At 53.9% G+C, this 22,969-nt stretch overlaps 1 protein-coding gene across 1 annotated transcript in view; it reads left to right on the top strand.

Annotated features, from left to right (window-relative positions):
• The first annotated feature begins 611 nt into the window (after window positions 1–611).
• Window positions 612–22,969, top strand: part of AK5 (adenylate kinase 5) — a 38,950-nt gene continuing 16,592 nt past the window's right edge. The window contains exons 1-6 of the mRNA XM_044673364.1: window positions 612–779; window positions 902–1,085; window positions 1,353–1,520; window positions 3,595–3,764; window positions 3,920–4,033; window positions 21,412–21,603. Of these exons, the coding sequence (XP_044529299.1) occupies window positions 612–779; window positions 902–1,085; window positions 1,353–1,520; window positions 3,595–3,764; window positions 3,920–4,033; window positions 21,412–21,603 (996 nt within the window). The remainder of the gene's footprint in view (window positions 780–901; window positions 1,086–1,352; window positions 1,521–3,594; window positions 3,765–3,919; window positions 4,034–21,411; window positions 21,604–22,969) is intronic.

Here is a 22,969-nt window from a genome sequence, read left to right as displayed (position 1 = left end):
GGGGAGAATGTCAGTGCAGGCATGTGTGGCCCTGGGGCAGACCTGGGCCTGCTGCTACTCCCGAAGCCAGAAGGGACAGTTGGCTTGTCAGTTGGCTTGTTGATCTGCCTTGAGAAGGGAGACTCCACACTGGGACTTCTCTTCCTCAGCAAAGCCCTCGGTCCGGAGCCCCAGAAGAGGTCTCGCTCCCTAGACAGGATGCCACGATCCCAGGAGGGGCTGGAAGAGGGAGGCCAGCCTTGGCAGGGCCGGGTTCCCCTCGGGTTCCAAAGCTTCCTCCGGCTCGGGTTCGTCGGTCCAAAGGGAACACGGGATTCAGGGCTCAGCGCTGCCGGGCTCCGGAGACAAACGGGCCTCGGCCTGCAGGACTGAAGAGCTGGAGGATGGACCTGAGGCTTCGAAGGCTCCAGCACACGAAGCCCTCCTTCCACCCTCAGCCAGGGCCAGGCTTGGGGACCCAAAGGCTCCCCTGGACGTGGCAGGCTTGGCTCCTCCGGCCCCTCCAGCCCTGACTCAGTTAATAAACGTCCCCCTTCAGGGTGCGCCCATCCCTCCTCCCCTCTGGCCCACTCGTGCCTTTGGGCACACGCTGAGCCCCAGAAGCGGGGACCATGGCCTGCCCGCCTCCTACCCAAGCCTTGGCGACTCTGGGAGGGACCCTGAGGAGCGGCATCCGGCCCCTGTGGCCTGCAGTGGTCAGCATTGGCCAGTCCGTCACTTCCTCCAAGAAGCTGGAGGGGCCATTTGGGGCTCAGGTTCAGGGCGGGTTCCCGGGACGAGTACAATCGTGATTGGCCCTGAGAGGGTGGGGGTGGGGCTGAGGGGGCTGGGGGGGCCCTGAGGGAGGCTGAGGGGGCTGGGGGGGTGCAGCGCTGGCCGGTCCGTGTGGACATGCTGTCAGCTTCACCTTGTCATTGCCAAAGGCCTCCCTGGAGCAGTGCCGGCGATCCCCGAGCCCCGTCCCCCCGGTGCCCTGGGCATCCGTCCTGGCAGCATTTCTGAGTGCCCTGGTGTGCCCTGCTCTGTGCTGAGAGCGAAAAAAGAGGTCCAAGACAGGCTGGACCTGAACGAGCTCCCAGTCCAGTGTGGGATCACCCCACAGGCAAACACACAGGCACTGAGTGGGGAGGGCCCTCGAGTGTGCCCAGGCCTCAGGTGGGCTTCTTGTGGGAGGGAGCTTTCAGTTGGGTCTTGGGCAGGCCAGAAAGGTCAGTGGTCAGAGCAGAAGTGGGAGATTATTCTGGGATTGGGGAAGAGCCAGAGAAGCCCCAGGCAGAGCCCTGAACCCTTCCCCCCCCCCCCCCCCCAGCACAGCCCGGCCCCTCTTTCAAGGCCTTCTTACTTTTTTGCAGTGATGCCTGAAAATGCCACCTTTCCGTACCGCCGCTACGACCGGCTCCCTCCCATCCATCAGTTCTCCATAGAAAGCGACACGGACCTTTCCGAAACGGCCGAGCTCATCGAGGAGTACGAGGTGTTCGATCCGGCCCGCCCTCGCCCCAAGATCCTCCTGGTGCTGGGTAAGAGGCTTGCTGGTGCTTGGTTATTCCCTGGGAAAGGGAGAAAAGGCGAGGTCTGGGGTCAGGCTCCACCCCAGCACCCCGAAAGTCAGCCAGGACCCCCCCCCGGCCATGTGCTCAGAAGGAGGCACAGATATTCTGTGAGGCTCAGGAGCCAGAGGTGCCAAGAAAGTACCAGAGCCTGAGAGCTGAGGAGGGCACAGCAGTGACCCGGCCCCACTCAGAACTGGACGGGCTGCGTCGGGAGGTCCTGAGAGGCTGGAGAGGGCCCTGGACGTCCCGGACTGGGTGTGGGAAAACAGAAAGAGGCAGTGATCCACACAGCCACCCAGACCTAGGCACAGGATGGCTTGGACAACAACTACCCCCAAAAGCATGGCAGGGGCAGACTCCGACCTGGGAGCGGGGCCACCACTCAGGAACCAAACCTGGAAAGATAAGTAAGACAAAGAAAACACAGGCAATATCCACAAGTATTTCAGTGGTCCAGACTCTCCCCAAAAGGAGCCAAGTGTGAGTGTCAGCCAGCAGAGCCCGAGGAAAAGTGGATGTTCCACAAGGATGACATTCCTATGGATGGGAGATGAAGCCAGACGCTAAGAACCAAAGAAAAAAGGAAGGAGAAGAAATAACGCAGAAGAATGAGTAGCCCACCTGACCCAAGACGTGGAGTCCTCGAGACTAAAATATCCCCCACAGAATCGAGGTCTCTCCCCCGTGGTCATGTAGTCACACAGGACCAGGAAAGGCTTCTTGCCTGAGGTGGGCTTTTATCTGGGCCCTAAAGGCAGGGACGAGGAGGCAGGCAGAGGGGCAGCCGCTGAAAACGATCAGTAGAGACCCATGGAGTGGAGGACCTTGGGGCCCAGGGTGGGGAGGGATGCGTAAGGAGGCTGGAAAGGTCGGGGAGGCTCCGGGGACGAAGGGCTTTAAAGCCGAACAGAGGATCTGGGGAGAAGGAGTCTGGAGGTTAGGGAAGGGGGGAAGAGGACTCAGGGGTTCTGGAGTCCAAGCTCTAGTAGTACTCCGAGAAGGATACGGCTGCCCTTTTTGAAAAGGTGCCAAGGCCCAGGCGGTGGGGCAGAGCCCTCGTCAGGGCCCAGATGGGGGAAGCGTTTCGTCTTCTCCTGGCCCTGACCAAGCACAGGGAGACGTTGGGATGGGTCAGCCGAAAGGATGAGGAGAGAGCGCTGGGTCTCAGGCCCTCGGGGCCGTTCTAAAGCACCTTTACCTCCCCTCGGCTACAACGGGGTGCCATGAGCACCCACCACCCCGGCAGGCAGCCTGACTAGGCCAGCACTCGGCGTGCCAGCAGAGCCGCAAGAGCAGGATTCACCGAGCTGAGTGGGGGAATAGTTCGGAGCGAGGCCCTCCCCGAGGCCCCCCGCCACCCCCTCATTCCTCTGTCATTAGCTTCTGTGGCGGCACCTTCACGTCCTCTCTGAAACCTCAGAATCGCAGGGGGCGGGCACGAATGCCATTGCACCCTCAGCCTTCCCGACTGGCAGCCCTAGCAGGGCTGCCCCAAGTATGTGCAGCCGCCACTGCCCCACCGAAGGGCCTGCGTTCGGTGCGGCCCAGCTCTGCCCCTTCGGGCTTTCCTGTCATAGCTCTCCTGCGGCCACAAGCGGCTCTTGGCTGGGGCCAATGGGCAAAGTGTGCCTCTGAGCGCTGGTGCCTCTTGGTGCCCAGGACAGACTTCTCCCGAGTGCCCTCGGGCCGCCGGGCAGTCACTCTGTCAGCGTTGCCTCGACGCCACTGTGGAGGGGGTTCGGGATGGAGAGGCAGAGACTGACAGGCGATGCAGGGCCTCAGTGGCACCCTGGAAGCCGGACTGGGTTGGGGAGGGCGTTGGGCCGGCCAGGACACAGAGACACCTCAGGCTTGGGAGCGGCAGCCGGGCGGGCACTGCCTCATCATGGGTGCCCATGAGTGCAGTTTGTCCAGGACTTGCCGGACCCTTTGAGGCCACTCCCTGGGCCAGCCCGGGGGCCACCCTTGGAAAAGTCTTGACAGTGGCGGTGGCCACTTTGGCATCGTGCCAGCTGATGCCCGGCCCTCTTCTTCCTCCCAGGTGGCCCGGGCAGCGGGAAGGGCACGCAGAGCCTGAAAATAGCCGAGCACTTTGGCTTCGAGTACATCTCTGTGGGAGAACTGCTGAGGAAGAGGATCCACAGCACCAGCAGCAACAGGAAGTGGAGCCTCATCGCCAAGATCATCACCACGGGGGAGCTGGCCCCCCAGGTACCGGCCAGCAGCTCTGGCGGGGCTCGTCCTGCCCCCCTCCCGCCCCCAGAGCCCCCCAGCCTAAGGCTTGTCTCTCCCTGTGTCTCTGTCTGTCTCTGTCTCTGTCTCTCTGTCTCTGTCTGACTGTCTGTCTGTCTGTGTCTCTGCCAAAGGAAACCACGATCACGGAGATAAAGCAGAAGCTGATGCAGATGCCGGACGAGGAGGGGATTGTGATCGACGGCTTCCCCCGGGACGTAGCTCAGGCGATGTCGTTCGAGGACCAGGTAAGGAGCTCGTGCTTGTCTTTCTGGTCACTTCGACGTGTCGCCCCTCAGAAGGGCTCCCCTCCCCCGCCTCGCAGCACAGGCAGCTCCAGGCTTCGAAAGGGAGAAACTCAGATTCTCTCACCTCCTGTGGGCAAGAATCAAGGATGTTTGTGGAGGGATTTTCCCAGGGTTCCATGGGGCAGCCTTCTTCCTTCCATCCCCTTGAGTCAGGGAGAAAGTGAGCTGAGAGGCTTCTCTGCCACTGTCCCAGGTTCCCACAGACAGTGGGGCTCAGGGTTCTGCTGTGCCACCCTGCACTCCCTTGGCCATTGTAGGGCCTCCATTTGGAACCATTTGTCTCACTTTGCCCAAACAAGTGCTCCCTGACTGAGTCCCCAAGTGTTGGTCAGGGACCAGCGGCTTCCCAGCTTTGGAAACCTTTTGAAAACCATGATGCTCCATCCCTTGGACACGTGTTGTCACCCTCCAAGTAGTTGTTTTTTTTTCTTTTCTTTATTTAGAATATTTTTCCATGGTTACGTGATTCATGACTCCCCCGCCCTTCCCTCCCCCCTCCCAGAGCTGACAAGCATTTCCACTGGGTTATACATGGATCATTGTTCAAAACCTAATTCCATGTTATTCATATCTACAGCAGAGTGATCATTTAATCCCCATCAAACCATGTAATCAATCCCATGGTTTTCTTCTGTGTTTCTGCTCTCACAGTTCTTTCTCGGGGTGTGGATACATTCTTTCTCATAAATCCCTTGGGATTGTCCTGGGTCATTGCATTGCTGTTAGTAGAGAAGTCAGTTACATTCGATCTTGCTACAATGTATCCGTCTCTGTGTACCATGTTCTCCTGGTTCTGCTCCTTTCACTCTGCATCAGTTACTGGAGGTCTTTCCAGTTCACATGGAATTCCTCCAGTTCATTACTCCTTTGAGCACAATAGTACTCCATCACCAACAGACACCACCATTTGTTCAGCCATTCCTCAATTGAAGGGCATCCCCTCATTTTCCAATTTTTTGCCACCACAAAGAGTGCGGCTATAAACATTTCTGTACAAGTCTTTTTCCTTATTATCTCTTTGGGGTACAAACCCAGCAGTGGTATGGCCCCCCAAGTAATTGTTGAAGTACCAAATCCAGTGATGAGGTTGTTGGTTCCGGAGCCTGAACAGCTGCTCCAGCAGAACCTGTTCCCTCCTCTCCCCCCTTAATCCCCCTCCCCCACAAGGCTGCGTGATATGCCTTCTTCAGGGTGTAGAGACCTACAAGGGTCATTGGGGAAAGCTCAGATAAAAGGTGAAAAGCTGACCTGGGAATTAGGCGCAAGATGGGGTGATTATTCACCAGTGCAAGGAGGGGATCCTTCTTGAGGGCCCCCACCAGGCTCTTCTGCATCAGAGGCCTTCGGAGCTCGGCTCCCAGGACCCCTCCTGGGCTAAGAACAGCTTGCAGGGGGCAAGTCGAGAAGCAGCGAAGTCTTTCGTTTCCCTCTCTTCGGGCTTCCTCTGCCATCCATCCCTCAGCTTGGATTTTGTGCCCTCTGAAATGTTCTTCCAAGCAGGGCTCCGAGGTGCCAGCAGCCTGGCCACCCAAGGGGGTTGGGGCACCTGGAAGCTCGCAGCCCCCCTTTAGAGGTACTGTGGGAGTGACTACATTACCAAGGAAAGCACTTGGACAAGCCTGGATTTGTCAGCAGGGGAAGGGTCTCTCTGAAAGCACATTCGTAGCCCCCAGCCATGGGGTACGGGGACTCCTCTCTGCATGTCCAGCACTGGAGGGAGTCTAGGGGGCAAAGGCTGGAGGAAGCACACTCGTTCCATCTCATCATCTCATACCCTGGCACGTGGGTGCCTCAGGTGTTACCACCCCCACGGTTGGGGTCGGGGGGCTCTGAGATGCCACCCGCAGCATCCAGGACTCCCTCCGACCCAATGGGGCACTCTCTGATGCTTCTTCTCCGTGGCGGACCTTCCCACGCATGAAGGCAGTCACCGTGTCCATCCTCCGTCTTCCTTCTTCGGACTGCCACCCACAGGCCCTCCAGCCAGGCCTCCCAGAGCATGTGCGTGGGCCCATTCCCTTGCCTGGTGCCTCTCCTCTGGAGCTGAGCTTACAGCCATTCACAAGCCACCCGCTGGGAAGCCATCTCAAGCCTCTTCTTTCAATGGACAGACGAGCTCGTCTAAGCGTGGCCACTGGAGGCCCCGATGACGGAGGGACCTCAGCCGGCCTCTGAGCCCGGAGAAATTCGCCCAGGAATCAGGATCCTGAAAATCGTTCCGGATCCTGGTCTCGAGCAGGAGCCCTTCCATTTGGGGCTTCAGAGACTCCTTCGGCAGGGGCGGGTGGGGGTGGGGGGAGCTGACATTTGCGCCCACATTCCTGAAGGAGGGAAATGCCAGATTTCAGTGGAGCCAAGTGAAGAGAAAGATGCTGCTTTTCTCCCCCTGAAATCCATCCGCGCCCATCTGGGCCCCCGGGGCGAAGAAGCCCTCATCCACAAGAACGTTCCCATTCCCTCGTCACCGCATCCGTCTCTTCCGGCGCCTTTTAGGCCCAACGAACGGGCAGCAGCAGGCTTTGGGGCCACCAAGAAGAAAGGGGACAGCCCCCCCCCCCGAGAGATGCAAAGGAGAGAGCGTAAAAGTGCTAGGAGAGACTTGAAGGGGGGGCATCTCGGCCAGCCCAGATGATTAGGGAAGGCTCCCTGGAAGAGGAGGCCTTTGGGCTAGCCATCAAGAAATCAAGATGGCAGAGAGACAGCGGAGAGATCCATTCCAGGATGGTTGGGTCAAAGCCAGGAAGCTAGGAATCAGCCCGTTTGGCCTAGAAGGAAGCGAAGTCGTCAGTGAAGTGGCGTGAAGAAGACTAGAAAAGTGGGTGCCGCCAGGTCACGGGGAGCCTCGAACGGTCAGTTTGGTGCGCGATGAGGCGTCCGAGACCAGAGCAGAGCATTAAGGGGGCCACTGGGGGGGGCAGGCTAGTGTGGAGGCGGCCGAGACAACTTGGAGATCAGGCCGCCCCGTCGGGAGGTCATTTCAGTCCAAGCGAGAGGCCGTTAGCGAGTGCCCAAGGAAGGCAGCCTCGATGCTGCGGAAGAGACAGAAACGAGGCCCTGCAAAGGGGTGCAGGGCAGGCGGTCGGGGCGTCAGACGACCCCGAGGCCCCTCTCCGAGCGGAACGAGCTCCCGTCTCCATGTCTGAGCCTCCGTTGGAAGGCCTCCGAGGAGGGAGAAGCCGTGATCCTGCCTCCCAGCCCCCAAGCCCAAAGCAGCTTTGGTTCTGCTGCTTCTGTCTGCTCATCCCCCCTCCCTCAGGGCCAGGCGGAACAAGTCTGCTCGTCCTTCAGATGCTGAAGACGGCCACCCCGAGTCTTCCTTCTTGCAGGCTAAACAGCAGCGTCCTTGGGGGAGACCCGGCGGCTGGGGGGCCCCGGAACCGTGGGGCCTGCAAGCCTCGGTCGTGTCTAAGCAAGCTTAGCCTTTGCGGTTGCCCCTGGTTACCAGCTCCCTGCCTGCGCGGTCCTCCTCCGGCCATCTGTCCCTTTTTGGGGCCCGGCCCTCGTTTGCAGATGGCAGCTCGGGGTGGTTCCCGGCCCACCGTGGGTCATTCTGGAGACGCTCACGTGCGTGATGGGGCGCTCTCCGGCTCGGGGATTTTCCGCTTCTTTTTCTCTGGGGCCGGCCAGCCCCGACCTCCTGCTTCTTCGCGCAGAGGACATGCGCTACCTACGTGAGCTGCCCCGTGTGGTCCGCAGTCCTGGGGCCCCTTCATGCCTTACTCCTGAGCCCCTCCTTTGCCACCTTCCACCCTGCCTAGAAATCACCGGCTTCTGCCCTTCAGGGCCTTCTCGGCTGTGTGGGCTGCTGTTTGGGAGGCGCCCAAACCGCCCCCGGGACGGCCTTTCGGGTGTGGGGCTGCCGCGGGCCCATCCTTTGACTTTGCTTCTTCCTTCTTCGGATTTTCTTTACGTCAGAAACACGGAGGCTGGTTCGATTCGGGCCCTCCAGCAGGACGCTCGCCATCGGGGCGGAAGTCAAGGCTGGGGCGCTTTGAGCACCGCTAGCTAAGCCAATCCTCGTGGCCGGGCCAGAGCCCGAGTCGCTCTTGGCCACCTTTTTCTCCACTTGGCCGCCATGACGTCAGAAGCGTTGGGAGACCCCGCAAGGCCACAGGTCCTTTGGGTCTGGAGTTGATCCCCCAAGGGCCAGGCTGCTGCCGATGATGTATCTCTCCAGACTTTACTCCTCTGGTTCTCTGAAAGTAAGCGCCGCCTCCTCCAGGGCCATCCTCGAAGCTTGCGCCCTACTGCCATCGCCTCGAAGCACTCAGAATCCCCTTCGTGCCACAAAGATTTGAGAGCAGGATTTGACACATGAGAGCTCGCAGAGTCCAAAGCACCATAGGGACCTAGAAGGGACCTTAGAGGCTATCGAGTGCAAATCCCTCATTTACGTATGAGGAAACTGAGGCACAAAGAGGTTGGATGATTTGCCCAGGATCACACAGGTAGAGTAGGATGCTAGATTTGAATTCAGGCCTCCCTGATTTCCCAAACCCCTGTGGTTATCATGTGGCCTCCAGTTAGGTGCATTTCTACAGACTGGTAGAACCTAAAGCAGGCCCCTGTACGGCTTAGAACGCTCACATGTTCTCCCCAAATTTCTGCTCTCTCAAAGCCTTCTCTCTGTTGAAGGCCCAGGGCAGGCTGTCATCTCCCCCCAGAGGCTTCCTTATCGTCTCCTCAGACAACCATCCCTCCTTGAGCAGCTTCTCTGGATCCCCCCTTGGGCTCCAGTCCATTCTCCTTGGTATGGGGCTGGTTATCCTGGGTCGTCCCCTTCCCAGCCCTTTGCCCAAGGTAAATGCTAAATGCCCCTGGGCAAATTTGAGAAGAGTGCCCTCTCCTGGACTTGCTCTTGGCTCCATCCCCCTGCTACTGGGAAGCCGAACTCTGGGCCTGCTCTCCATTGGGTCCATGAGAACAGACTCCCTCATCTTCCAGACTCTGCAAGAGGAGGCCACGAATAGCAGAAGCCACTCAAGAACGTCCCTTACCCACAGGCTGTGGACAGAACAGGGGAAACACCTCGGGTTCCTGGGCTCTGTTGTTTCTGCAAGTTAGAGGATACCAAAATGGTTCGTCTGGCGACATGAAGGCCTTCCCTAGATAGGAAAGCTTTCTCCACATTGTGTGGATAAACACGGCTACAGATGGCCTCCTGGGGAACTCTCCTCTCTTCCCTCCCTCCCTTGGACTCTTCACCAATGTTCTAGGCCAACAGAATAAATAGTCCATGAATGAACAAGCCAAGCAAGGCCCCACTGGCCCCGACTGACTGCAGACCTTGAGAAGGTCCATCTCTTTGGTTTCCATCGTGCACTGGTAGAGCCTTTTGATCCATCCTCGTGGCCTCTGGGCTCTTATCCTGCCTCACCTTCTCCTGGAAAACGGAACAGAAAAACAGAAAGGATCATCTTGGAGTGGAGGCAGAGAGCACTCTGGGTGGCTTCTGCCTGGTCCTGCTAGACCCCATGACATCCCCCCGAATAAGGCAGCCAGAGAGTCTTGGACGAATAAGCTCCAAATCGTCTCTCTTGTGAGCAATGAGGTGACACCAGTGTCCTGCCTCCCACCCTGAAAGCCGGGGCAGCAGCTACCCGCAGAGAACAGCCCCCACGCCTCTGGAGGCATTGGACAGGTACATCTCCCATTGGCCAGTAACTCATTTTCTCTGGGTCCTGGGTGGGAAGGAAGGCAGAGCCTTCTCCCGGGTCTACACCCCACGTGGGCCCTGCCTCCTTTCTCCAGCCAGCCCCCAGGTTCTGGGGTCCTCATAGTTTCTGTGTCGAGTCCAGTTCTTGAGGCCTTCAGAGCTGCTGGGTTGGCCATGTAGCTGTCCCTGTACAGCCCATTCTTCTAGGTGTCCTCCCATCCCTCTGCTTGCCTTCCAAGTTTCCCAGGTTCGCTGACCCTCTCCCTCTCACCCCTCCTTACTGTGTCCTATGACATTTAGGGGCAGCATTTGTCCACCTTTTTGCCTCTCGATGATGCAGGGCTGCTTCTTTGCCCCTACAGACATGCTGAACTTGAAGGATTGCTGCCCCTCTGCATCCTCTTCCTCCTCCTTAACAAACCCTTTTTAGGCTCCAGGCCCCGAAGTGGCATGGCAGGGTCCGAGGGTATGCAGAGCTTTGTGATTTGGGGGCCTTGCTCGCTTGAGAGCCTTCCAGAAAGGCTGGACCAAATCGTAGCTCCAGCAGCGGGTCCTTCCTGTGCCTTTGTTCCCTGTGCCGTCTCTCCTGGTTTTGTCCACTTTCCCCATCCATTGAAGGGGAACTGGAAGCCCAGAGGCACTTTAATCATCCTTTTCCCCACCAATATTAATTAGGAGTATTAGTATGGGGCTGGTCTTGGGTTTTTCCCTTGGAAAACCATCTGCCATCCCTCTAACCCTTGTCCAGGCCAGTTTCATATTGTCCAGAAAGCCAGCCCCATGTTGGGTGCCATTTTAGTCTGCTGGGCACTTTCCCACTCAGTCTTTTTCCTCTTCATACCTTGCCACCAGCACAGTGCTCCCGGCCTCGGAATGAAGGGAAGGTTGGTGAATGAAGGTGCCTGAAAGTTGGTTCCCCTGCCTGTTGCCCCCAGGCTGTAGCCTTCTAGCTCCCTCACGCATTTGTCTTGGGCCTTCTGTCCTCATCACTAGTCTATACCTCCTGTCCCCACAGGACTGAGAGCCCAGGCTGGGGGTAGTGGTTTGTTTGTCTTTCTACTCCCAAAGCCCCCAAGATGGGGCCTGTTCTGTCCTAAAATCTCAGCGAATTTTCCATAAGCTGAACCCAATTCCTCCTCCATATTCCCTGGATTTACCAACCTTAAGCCTGGCTTCTTACAAAGGGAGGTGTTGGGATGGATGGGGGACAGAAAACTCATTAACCCCAAATCCTGGCTGGGGCAAAACTCTCGGAGAGAAAATGGGTTCAGCTCCTTGGTTTCTCAACTCCCAGAAGGCCATACAGACATTGCCCTCATGTGTTCATTAATATACCAAGTGATGGGAAGGGGAAAGTGTTGGACTTGGAGTCCCCCACCCCCCACCTCCTCAGACCCTTAGCAGCCCGGGTAAGGCTCTAGTCCTTCCTGAGCCTCAGGGCACCCCCTCAGGCCTTAAAATAAAGAGAGCCTGGATTTTCCCTGATGGAAAGAGTTCCCCATGTAAGCCCAGGTTCTTGCCATATAGATGTATCTCAAGTATCATCTGGGTAATGATGAGGAAGCTGGCCTTGAAGCCAAGGAGTCCTGAGTTCAAGTCCCACCTGACACAAATGGGGCAGTGTGTCATCTCTCAGGGCTCTGACAACTCTAAAATTAAGGCTTGCTATGAAGTTGCCAAACTATGTTGGCAGAGAGATTCCACATCTGGGAAATCCCTTCACCAAGGGAGTCCCAGCTCTAGTCTTTATCCCTTCATCTGTGTTCATTGTCTCCTCTTCAAAAAGGCACAGCTAGGAACTATTGATGGAGGCTGAACTGGGCCAGCCTTCTCGGAAGGCCATAAGCAGGCCACTTGCTCTCCTTCCCATCCACTCTGTGATTGGTCGGCCTTCATGTCCTTGATGACCCCCACCCACAACTCTACTAGAGCCTTCTCACCTGTGTCCTTCGTGGCTATGTGGAACCTCTAGTGTGGAACTATCTACATTCTTTAGAACAGAAGCTACTGAGGACAGGGACAGTTTGGATTTGATCTTTATTTCCTCACTGCTTGGCTGGCACACACTGATCATTCAATGAAGGTTTGCTGATTGTCTGAGAAATGGTTCTTTCATGTCTCTTACCACTTGTCACCTGCTGTGACCATCTTATCCCCAACATGAGTTTCACTGGCTTGTCTTATCACTTTGATTCTTCTTGGATCAATGGTGGTGTTTCTTGGTACCGAGCCCTGTCTGGAGAGCATCACCTGGAGATATTGGTGATGATCCAAGGTTGGGTTTTTGTAGCTTGGAACGGTTTGGGACACTTCCACCATCTTTGTTGTTGGCATGCATAGATATTGATAGAGAGCCCACTCTTAACTCTTCTTGCCACTGTAAAGGGGAAAAATTAGGGTTTGGTTGAATATTTATTAAAAGTTTTGGTCACCAGGAATTGATTACGCAAATTCCAAATTCCAAGTCAAGATGACTTTTATGGTAGTTTATTTACAAATGAGAAGAGAGTGAAAGTAAGAAAATCAGAGAGAGGATAAGGCAAGATATCTAACCTAACACACTAAGTAATTTGCTACAGTCCCTGGCTCAACCCAGACAGGGCTAATTAGTCTTCAGCCAGGTAAGGCTCAGCCTTGGGCCAAGGGCCAAATGAAACAAAAGCTTTAGCCATGAACGCTATCTTGAAAGGAGAGTTCTGTCAGAAAAATCTAGGAAGAGTTAAGTCTTTACACTCACCACGTGTAAATGGAAGGATAGACAGGAAGGTGCTTTTATAAACTGGGCCTGGTAAGCTGGCCCAAGATCCTCAGCTGATAAATAGATCTAGGCTGAGTGGGGATAGTGATGCCTGGGTAGCCACCAAGGTGTGCAAGTAACCACCAGGGTTTATGGGTGAATAACTCAGCTAAGCACCTGACCCCACTAACAATGCCCAAGCCCAAGTTATAGAGGGAGAAGCTGTATATGTTGTTCAACAGCCCCTCTAGTTCCTTGGCTTGGGGTTAGGTTAAATGATAAAGGTTGGTAATAGGGCTAGTTGTTGGCATTTGAATGGATAACACGAACTGATTGCGATTTTAGTAAATCCCTTCCCCCTTTGGCTGTAGCTACCCACTTGCTATTGGAATGAATGCCAGTCTTCACTTGAATCAAGTTTGAATGGGGTTTAATACTTTGACTCAAAGGGGAGGGAATCAGAATAAAGAAAGAGGTGTTGGGAATGTCTATGCTATATCTAATGAGAGTTAAAGTTAAAATCTAAATCAGTGAGCATCAGGTTGGTATTTGGCTGGAGATTCTTCTCCCCCTCACAGACTCTAGTCAGACCTGGCCATGGTCTAGACCAAAGGAAAGGAAGGGGTGGTGATAATCTTCTTGACCACTGTTGTTCTTATCTCTCGGCTCTGTTTAGTAAGAGATGAATGAATTTCTTGTGACAATAAGGTATGGATGCTGGATCTGCAGGTCTATTGGCCTACCCACCATTCACCACCCTTTCTCTCCAGAAATTCCCTTCTCAAGACTGAGACCAGGAGTGGCTGAGCCCCTGGGCTTTTATACAGTTTTCAACTATCTTTTGCCCTTGGCTCATGCCATCTGGGTAAATTCCAAGTTCTATAACTGACGATCTTTCACTCAAGCTGTTCTCCATCTTTTTCCAGAAGTTATCTATAACACTTCCTGGCAGGCCTCGCCTCCCTCCTCTATGAAATGGAAGCATTGGAATTAGTGGTTTTGCAGGTCTTTCCTTTTTAAAAATTAATTATTTTTTTAAATTTAGAATATTTTTCCATGGTTCCATGATTCATGATTCCCCCATCCCCATCCCAGCTCTTCCCTCCCCCTTCCCAAAGCCAACAAGCAGTTCCATTGGGTTATACGTGTATCATTGTTCAAAACCTTTCCATATTATTCATACTTGCAGTTGAGTGATCTTTTAACATCAAAACCTCAATCTTATCCCCATGGAACCATGTGATTGATCAATGTTTTTCTTTTGCTTTTCTACTCCCACAGTTCTTCCTCTAGACGTGGATATATTCTTTCTCCTAAGTCTCTCAGGATTGTCCTGGATCGTTGCATCGCTGCTAGTAGAGAAGTCAGTTGCATTTGATTATGCTACAATGTATCCATCTCTGTGTACAATATTCTCCTGGTTCTGTTCCTTTCACTCTGCATCACTTCCTGGAGGTCTTTCCAGTTCACATGGGATTCCTCCAGTTTATTATTCCTTTCAGCACAACAGTATTCCATCCCCACCAGATACCACAATTTGTTCCACCACTCCGCAATCGAGGGATACCCCCTCATTTTCCAATTTTTTGCTACCACAAAGAGTGCAGCTATGAATATGTTTGTATTTTTCTGTAAGTATTTTTCTGAAGGTCCCTTTCCAGCTCTTCTCTGTGGTGCTGGGCTCCCCCAGGGTAAGTTGGGTGGCCTACTGAAGTCATTATGGGATAGCCCTAAGTCATGGCGAATTTTTGAGTCATTTGGATCTGGGCATAAATAGCATTTTCTGCATCTCCTTGGAGACAGAGACCAAGGGCAAGTTGAGAGAATGAGCAACAGACTTAGGGCCATGTGGATAGAACTATGATAAACACGGGTGAGTGCTGGATGTTCCAGCCTCTCTCCCATTCCCACCCCCAGTGCAAGGGCTCTGCAGATGAAGACAAACTGGGACTAGCTTGGGAGAGGGGGGGAGCCTTTACTGAGCCCCTGCCACATCCTTGTGTGCTAACGTCAGGTGGGAATGTTCACAGTGGCATCCATTCCTGCTGCTACTTTTTCATTGGCCTAATCCGTGCTCCACATGTTCATGGGACAGTCGTGGCACAACTTCTCACCTGGTCTGTCCTTCCACAGCACAGGTTGTGTTTCCCATGCCCTGCAGTTACATTTTACTCCAAGAAACCCTATTTCCAGATTGGAGAATCAGCTCTGTGTCTGGCACTGGGATTTTCTTGGAGTGCAGGAAGTGTGTTTCCATAGGAAAGCTGGTGTTCTAAAATAAGGCACCCTGCAAGAAGGCTTGTTGCACTCCTGCACAGAACAGAATTTTCTTGGCTTTAAAGGCAAATGGCTTCCCAAGGCAAGGGTTTCGCTTTTTAAGACCCATCTGTCTTTGGGCCAAGGCAGCAGTGCTTCAAGGAGAATTTGACTTTTTTTTTCTCAAATTTAAAAAATTTTTATTTTTTTTTAAATTTAGAATATTTTTCCATGGTTACATGATTCATATTCTTTCTCTCCCTTCCAAACCCCCCTCCCCCGGAGCCAATGCATATTTCCACTGGGTTTTACATGTGTCATTGTTCAAGACCTATTTCCATATTATTGATAGTTGCACTGGGGTGGTCGTTTAGCATCTACATCCCCAATCATATCCCCATCAGCCCATGTGTTAAAGCAGTTGTTTTTCTTCTTTGTTTCTCCTCCCACAGTTCTTCCTCTGGGTGTGGCTAGTTTTCTTTCTCATAAATCCCTCAGGATTGTCCTGGGTCATTGCATTGCTGCTAGTAGAGAGGCCCGTTATGTTCAATTGTACCACAATGTATCCGTCTCTGTGTACAATGTTCTCCTGGTTCTGCTCCTTTCACTCTGCATCACTTCCTGGAGGTCTTTCCAGTTCACATGGAATTCCTCCAGTTCATTATTCCTCTTAGCACAATAGTATTCCATCACCAGCAGATACCACAATGTGTTCAGCCATTCCCCAACTGACGGGCATATCCTCGTTTTCCAGTTTTTTGCCACTACAAAGATCTGGGAATTATAGAGGCAGAGTGTGTCTCTGGAAGGGGAGCAGCAGGCTTCCCCTTGTTGGACATCTTTTAGGAAAGGCTGGCTGACCACTGACCACTTGTGGGAGGGGGGCTGCTCTCAGGGGGCTTGCAGTTCTGTTTCAGAGTGGCCTGGAGGGACCCGAGGCTCCTTCGAACCCAGGATCCTGGGGTCTAGGCTTCTGAGGATGCTCACCCCAGCCAGGGCAGGTGGAGCACCTTTGGATCCCGCCCATGGGCTGCTTTTTCCCTTTGCTCTCTTCTAGAAAGATGGGAGAAACCCAATCATTTGTTTGTTTCTTTTGGAGGTGCTGCTAATGTGTACCAGAGGCAATGAGTCGTACCCTCAGAGCTGGGCTAAATGGCTAACCATCTCTCCCCTGCCTTGCCTTGCTTTCCTGGCTTCTTCTTGCCCTTTCTCTCAGGAACCAGTGGTGGTTCTGGGGAGGCTTCCTCGCTGTGTGCCCCTGGCCAAGTCCCTTAACTGCCATTAGTTGGCCCCTCCTCACTGCTCCTCTACCCAGGAACCAACCCACGGTAGAAGTCAGAAGGTTGGGGGATTAAAGAAATGTATTTACCTACTGCCGGCTTCCACTGGACTCCTCAAGCCAACAGCCTCCTGGCCTGTGCTAGAGCCCGGGAAAGCCCAGGTAAAACAAAGGGAAATGGCATTCTCCTGGGGAGGGCAAGAAAAGAAGGGAGCATGTAGACAGATCAGGAAACGTGGCCATGACAAAGTCCTTCTGAAAGAGCAGTGCGTGTGACCCGCCGAGGAGATCCCGGAAGACTTCTTGTAGGAGGCTCCCCCCAAGAGGATCCTGGATCCTGCTACCACCAGGTAGACGGAAGATTGCTGGAAGGCAGGAAACAGACCCAGACAATTGGAGCTGCCTGAATGGAAGGGTCTGGCCCAGCTGGTCGGGTGCTCCCCTTCCTGGAGCTCTCTGAGGGCTGCCCCAACATCCACGAGTCAAGTCCTCTGCTGCGGGGATCATCAGGTCCAGGCTAGGAGCTCACAAGAGCCCGTAGAGTTATTTGAGAGGACTTTGCTCTCCGGCCCTTTTGGATCGCGGTTTAGGATGCCGACTCTGGAAAACTAGAATCATTCCTGAGGGATCACGAGCTCCGGGCATGACAGAATCAGTATTCGGAATGGATTGGGACAGACTGAAGAACTAGGCTGGGCCGGAGAAGACACCATTTCCCAGGGACGAAGGGGAGGACGGCCTGGGAGCCCAAACAAGGCCCAGAGCGAGTGCGAGAGAGCCCCTGTGCTGAGAGAAGCCTGCGAGCTCCATCGGAGCCTGCAGGGTGAGGCAGGAGAGAGAAAAGTCGGATGTGGCCGGGGGCTGCATTTGGAGAGCCCAAACTTCTAGGGACAAAGAGGGGATCAAGCCCTGGCACTCTAGCCTGGTTAGAGCGGGCCGTTGGGCTTCCCTTCTGGGTACCCCAGTTAGAAAGGCCATTGAAAAGCTGAAGAGGATCTAGAGATGGCCGCCAGCTTGGCCTTGAGGCCGTGCCCTGTGTGTGAGGACCAAGAGATGACTGCGGGCCATATGGACTCCGTTCTCCTGGGCCATTTGGAGAAGGGCCTGGACGGTTCTGTTTGTCCCAGGAGGAGGGCAGAGCCAGAAGCAGAAGGAAATTGCCCCGAGCGGATTTAGGCATGTTGTGTGGAGAAAAGCCTGAGAAAATCAGAGCCACTCCCAAGGGAAATGGGCTGCGGGGCAGGGGCTCCCCTTTCCCTGGAGGACTCCCAGCAGAAGCTGGAGAAGCACAGGTGAGTGAGGTGGTTTGCTGTGGAGAACCCTCGATGACGGGGAGCCTTTGGCTTAGAGGTTGGACTGTGGACCATCGGAGCCCCCTCAACACTCCCATTCTGCGTTGTCCCCCCAGGTCTCCCTTTTCTCGCCTGCAAAACATGAGGGTGGCACGAAGAGATCTCATGAAAGGTCTCTTCCAGCTCTAACTGGCTGCCACCCCCAAAAGAATGCCCAGTAACAGCTCCCCTTGGCGGCTTCCTCTCCCCAAGCTCTTGGCATTTCGTGTGGCAGCACCATGTTTGTGCCAAAGGAATGACTCTGCAGTTAGCAAAGGTAAGGCATGACTCGCTCGGGGAAGAGCTATTTGTAGACGAGCCTGGCCAGAGTCTGAGCTCTGGAATTCTTCGAATCAGCCCACCGAGGCTTCGGCTTTTCACGTATCACGCCAGGCTCTTGGGAGGAGGGCCTAGTTCTTCTCAAGCAGCAGATTGGGGAGCAGCTCCAAGTCAGTCTCTTCTGTCCTTTCCTTCCACCTCTTTGGGAACCGTGTTGTGGTGGAGTAACTCCATTGGACCCTCATCACAGAATTTCATTACCTCTGGCACCCCTGCGCATCCTCTGGACAGACTCCAGCTTCCCAGGGCCCTCTTTTTTCTTTTGTTTTTTTTTTAATTAATTTTTTTATTTTTAGAAAAATTTTCCATGGTTATATGATTCATTACTTTCCCTTTCACCCCCGCCCCCCCCCATAGCTAACTCGCATTTCTGCTGGTTTTAATGTGTCATCAATGAAGACTTATCTACATATTATTAATAGTCGCATTGGTGGTCCTTTCGGGTCTACATCCCCAATCATGTGCGCCTCAGCCCATGTGTTCAAGCAGTTGTTTTTCTTCTGTTTCCACTCCTGCAGTTCTTCCTCTGAATGTGGGTAGCCTCTTTACCATAAATTCCTCAGAATTGTCCTGGGTCATTGCATTGCTACTAGTAGCAAAGTCAGTTACATTCAATGGTGCTACAGTGTATCCGTCTCTGTGTACAATGTTCTCCTGGTTCTGCTCATTTCACTCTGCATGAATTCCTGGAGGTCATTCCAGTTCACATGGAATCCCTCCAGTTTCTTATTCCTTTGAGCCCAATACTATTCCATCACCAACATATACCACAATTTGTTCAGCCATTCCCTAATTGAAGGGCATACCCTCTTTTTCCAGTTTTTTGCCACCACAAAGAGCTCAGCTATAAATATTTTTGTACAAGTCTGTTTATCTATGATCTCTTTGGGGTACAAACCCAGCAATGCTATGGCTGGATCAAAGGGCAGGCAGTCTTTTAGACTTTTAGAGCTCTTTGGGCATAATTCCAAATTGCCATCCAGAATGGTTGGATCAGTTCACAACTCCACCAGCAATGCATTAGTGTCCCAATTTGGCCACATCCCCTCCAATATTCATTACTCTCCCCTGTTATCATTTTAGCCAATCTGTGAGGTGTGAGGTGATACCTCAGAGTTGTTTTGATTTGCATTTCCCTAATTATTAGAGATTTAGAACACTTTCTCATGTGTTTATTGATACTTTTGATTTCTTTATCTGAAAATTGCCTATTCATGTCCCTTGCCCATTTATTAATTGGGGAATGGCTTGATTTTTTATACAACTGATTTAGTTCCTTGTATATTTGAGTAATTAGACCTCTGTTAGAATTTTTTGTTATAAAGATTTTTTCCCAGTTTGTTGTTTCCCTTCTGATTTTGGTTGCATTGTTTTTGTTTGTATAAAACCTTTTTAATTTAATATAATCAAAATTATTTATTTTACATTTTGTAATTTTCTCTAACTCTTGTTTGGTTTTAAAATCTTTCCTTTCCCAGAGATCTGACAAGTATACTATTCTGTGTTCACTTAATTTATTTATAGTTTCTCTCTTTATATTCAAGTCATTCACCCATTCTGAATTTATCTTGGTGTCAGGTGTGAGATGTTGATCTAAATCTAATCTCTCCCATATTATTTTCCAAATTTCCCAGCAGTTTTTGTCAAATAGTGGATTTTTGTCCCCAAAGTTGGGCTCTTTGGGTTTATCATACACTGTCTTGCTGATGTCACTTACCCCAAGTCTATTCCACTGATCCTCCCTTCTATCTCTTAGCCAGTACCATATTGTTTTGATGACTGCTGCTTTATAGTATAGTTTAATATCTGGTACTGCTGGGCCCCCTTCCTTCACTTTTTTTTTTATTATTTCTGTTGATATTCTTGATCTTTTGTTCTTCTAAATGAACTTTGTTATCGTTTTTTCTAATTCATTAAAAAAGTTTTTTGGTAGTTTGATAGGTATGGCGCTAAATAGGTAAATTAATTTGGGTAGAATTGTCATTTTTATTATGTTAGCTCGTCCTACCCATCAGCAGTCAATGTTTTTCCAATTGTTTAGATCTAGTTTTATTTGTTAGGAAAGTATTTTGTAGTTGTTTTTGTATAATTGCTGTGTTTGTTTTGGTAGGTAGATTCCTAGGTATTTTATATTGTCCAGGGTGATTTTGAATGGTGTTTCTCTTTCTACTTCTTGCTGCTCTAATGTGTTAGAAATGTATAGAAATGCTGATGATTTATGTGCATTTGTTTTGTATCCTGCAACTTTGCTAAAGTTGTTGACTATTTCTACCAGCTTCTTAGTTGATTCTCTAGGATTTTTTAAGTAGACCATCATATCATCTGCAAAGAGTGATAGCTTAGTCTCCTCATTGCCTATTTTCATACCTTCAATTTCTTTTTCTTCTCTAATTGCTACTGCTAGTGTTTCTAGTACTATGTTGAATAATAGAGGTGACAATAGGCATCCTTGTTTTACTCCTGATCTTATTGGGAAGGCTTCTAATTTATCCCCATTGCACATGATGCTTGCTGATGGTTTTAGGTATATACTGTTTATTATTTTTAGGAAATGTCCTTCTATTCCTATACTGTCCAGTGTTTTCAATAGGAATGGATGCTGTATAATGGGGCAGCTCAGGGCATGGAGCACTAGACCTGGAGTCAGGAAGACCTGAGTTCAAATCTGGCTTTGGTGGTGTGACCCTGGGCAAGTCAATTCACCTCTGTTTGCCTCCATTTCCTCATCTATAAAACAGGTCCCGGCGACGGCTGTCTCAGGTCTGAAAGGATCCTCCTCTGCCCCCCCTCCTCTGCTCACCCCCCCCCCCGCCCCCTTGTGCAGCAGAGACACTTCTGGCTCCCATCGCGGGCGTCCAGAGCAGTTTGTGGCCGGAAGGTTCCCTTCTGACTGTAGCTCCGTCCCTTTGGTGTCTTCCACTGAAGGCCGTGCTTGGGGCGCCCCTTTTCTGTTCCGGGCCCTGGAGACGTCCTCAGCATCCCGCGGGTGGGCTGACCGGCTGCCCCCTCTGTGGCCGGCCTCCCGGGGCAGCCCTCTGGGCTCCATCCAGCTAGTTTCCCCGGAGCCCCCTCCAGCCTTTGGGCTCCCAGCTGGGTCGCTTCTGCGGTCGTCGATCCGACGTGGCCCTGCGCAGCTGCCACCCCTTGGCCAGACCCTTCGGAGGAGACCCGCTCCCGGCGCCTCCCTTATTCCCTCGAGGCTCTTGTTTGCTCCTGGGGGGGGGGGGGGACGGCGGCGGATCTTCCCCGCCCCACTGCGCAGCCCCCTCCTTCACTCGTGTGCCGCCTGGCATACAGTAGGTGCTCCATGAATGCTTGTTGGTCGCCATCCACGAACTCCCCCAGAAAGCCCCGGCCGGATGGCTGCCCCCATTTAAAGAGCGACGTCCCTGCCGAGGCCAAGGAGGGAGAATCCCAGAGAGCCCCCCAGGAGAGAGAAGGGGCCGGAGTCCCCCGAGGCCACAGCAGGGGAAGGGCGAGCCGGGCGGGGGGTCTGCCGGGCCGTCCCACGGCCCAAAGTTGTCCTCCTTCCTCCCGCCCAGCCCCAGCGAGCGTCCGGCATGCCGGGGCCGCTTCACAGGGGAGCATCTGTGCCGGGCGCCGCTCGGGGTCTACTCCGGAGGCCCGGAGAGCCCGAGGCGGCCCTCCCTTAGGGAGCCCCCCGGCCACAGCCGCGCCGACTGACGTGCCCGTGTGTGCCCGTGTGTGCCCCCTGCGCAGATCTGCACCCCCGACCTGGTCGTGTTCCTGGCGTGCACCAGCCACAGGCTCAAGGAGAGGCTGCTGAAGAGGGCCGAGCAGCAGGGCCGGCCGGACGACAACGCCAAGGCCACGCAGCGCCGGCTCGTCCACTTCAAGCAGAACGCGGCGCCTCTGATCCAGTACTTCCAGGAGAAGGGGCTCATCGCGACGGTGAGTGGCTCCCCGCGGCGGCCCCAGAGCCCCCCCTGCCCCCCGCTCCACCCAGTGCCCAGGACCGTCTGGGTGTCTGTGTCTGTCTGTCTGTCTGTGTCTGTCTGTCTGTCGGTCTGTCCGGCCCAGCCCGCAGGTCCTGACCCGTCGCTGCTTTCTGCGCTAAGTGACGCAGGTGCCGGCCTGTGAGGGGCGCCTGCTGCACGGCAGGGTCTGCGCGAGCCCTGAGCCATTCGGGACAGAAGGCGAACATGGGGACCCGAACCGGCTAAAAGCAGCCTTGGATGTCCTGGCCGGCCGTTCTAGTCACATCCAACGTGTCGTGGCCTCCTTTGGACATTCTCAGCAGACACTGGAAGGGTTTGCCGTCTCCTTCTCCAGCTCCTTTACAGAGGAGGAAACTGAGGCAGGCAGGGTTAAGTGACTTGCTCAAGGTCACCCAGCTAGGAAATGTCTGCCGTCTGCCTTCCTCATTCCAAGCCTGCACTCTGTCCACTGCACCGCCAGTCTGTCCGGATGGGCGGCGTCTCCGTTGGGCCCTGCGTCTGCCGGGCGGTCCTCGGGCCGGGCCACTCCTCCCACTCGCTCCCTCCCCCATGAGAAGCCAGGATGGAGGTTGGGAGGAGGCCGGAGCGGCCGCTGGGGGGCCTTGGAGGGAGAAGGCTCGGAGGTGGGCAGCGAGTCCTGGGAAGCCGGAGGGACCTTCGAGGCGGCCAGGAAAAGCTCCGCGGTGTCCGCAGGCGGGGCGGGAGCTGGGCCTGGTCAGGAGGAATCCTGGGTTCGAGGACTCGCGCCACTGCTCAGGAAGGATGCTGACGGCCAGGAGAGATGGCGAGGGGCCCAGTGGGAGGAGGAGGAGACGAAGGGGAGGAGCCCGTCTAGTCATCCGACATCCGAATGCTACTCCGCAGGCCTGGATGCTCCTTTCAGTCTCACCCCAGGAGCAGCGAGGCAGCTTGCTTGGTGGAAAGAGACCTGGAGATGGGAGGTGCTGGGTTCAAATCTAGCCTCAGAGCTTCCCAACGGTGTGAACCTGGGCAGGGAGGCCGCTGGACTCCGGGTGCCTCGTCCTTCCTGCTCTTCTGCCTCGGCACGGATAGCCCTTCCCAGCTGACAGAAGGTCCGGCCGGGCTGGCCCTACGGAATTTGTCTCTGAACTGGATGCTGGTGACTACGGCCCCGGGCCACTCTCGGCCCTCCCTCCCAGCCTCCCTGGCTCTAGTGCCAATACCTGCCTTCTGTCCGGAGATTTCGCACTCGCACCTTTCCCCCTCAAGCCTCCTAACGTGCCTGGACCTCAGCTGTTCTGGTCATCCCCCGCCACATGTCCCCCATCTCTTCCTGCGGCTCTTTGTCCTCCCTCCCC

This window comes from Gracilinanus agilis, chromosome 4 (assembly GCF_016433145.1).
Source record: "Gracilinanus agilis isolate LMUSP501 chromosome 4, AgileGrace, whole genome shotgun sequence".
Classification (NCBI taxonomy): domain Eukaryota; kingdom Metazoa; phylum Chordata; class Mammalia; order Didelphimorphia; family Didelphidae; genus Gracilinanus; species Gracilinanus agilis.
The sequence above is the reverse complement of the archived record's forward strand: the minus strand, read 5'-3'. Positions and strand labels throughout refer to the sequence as shown.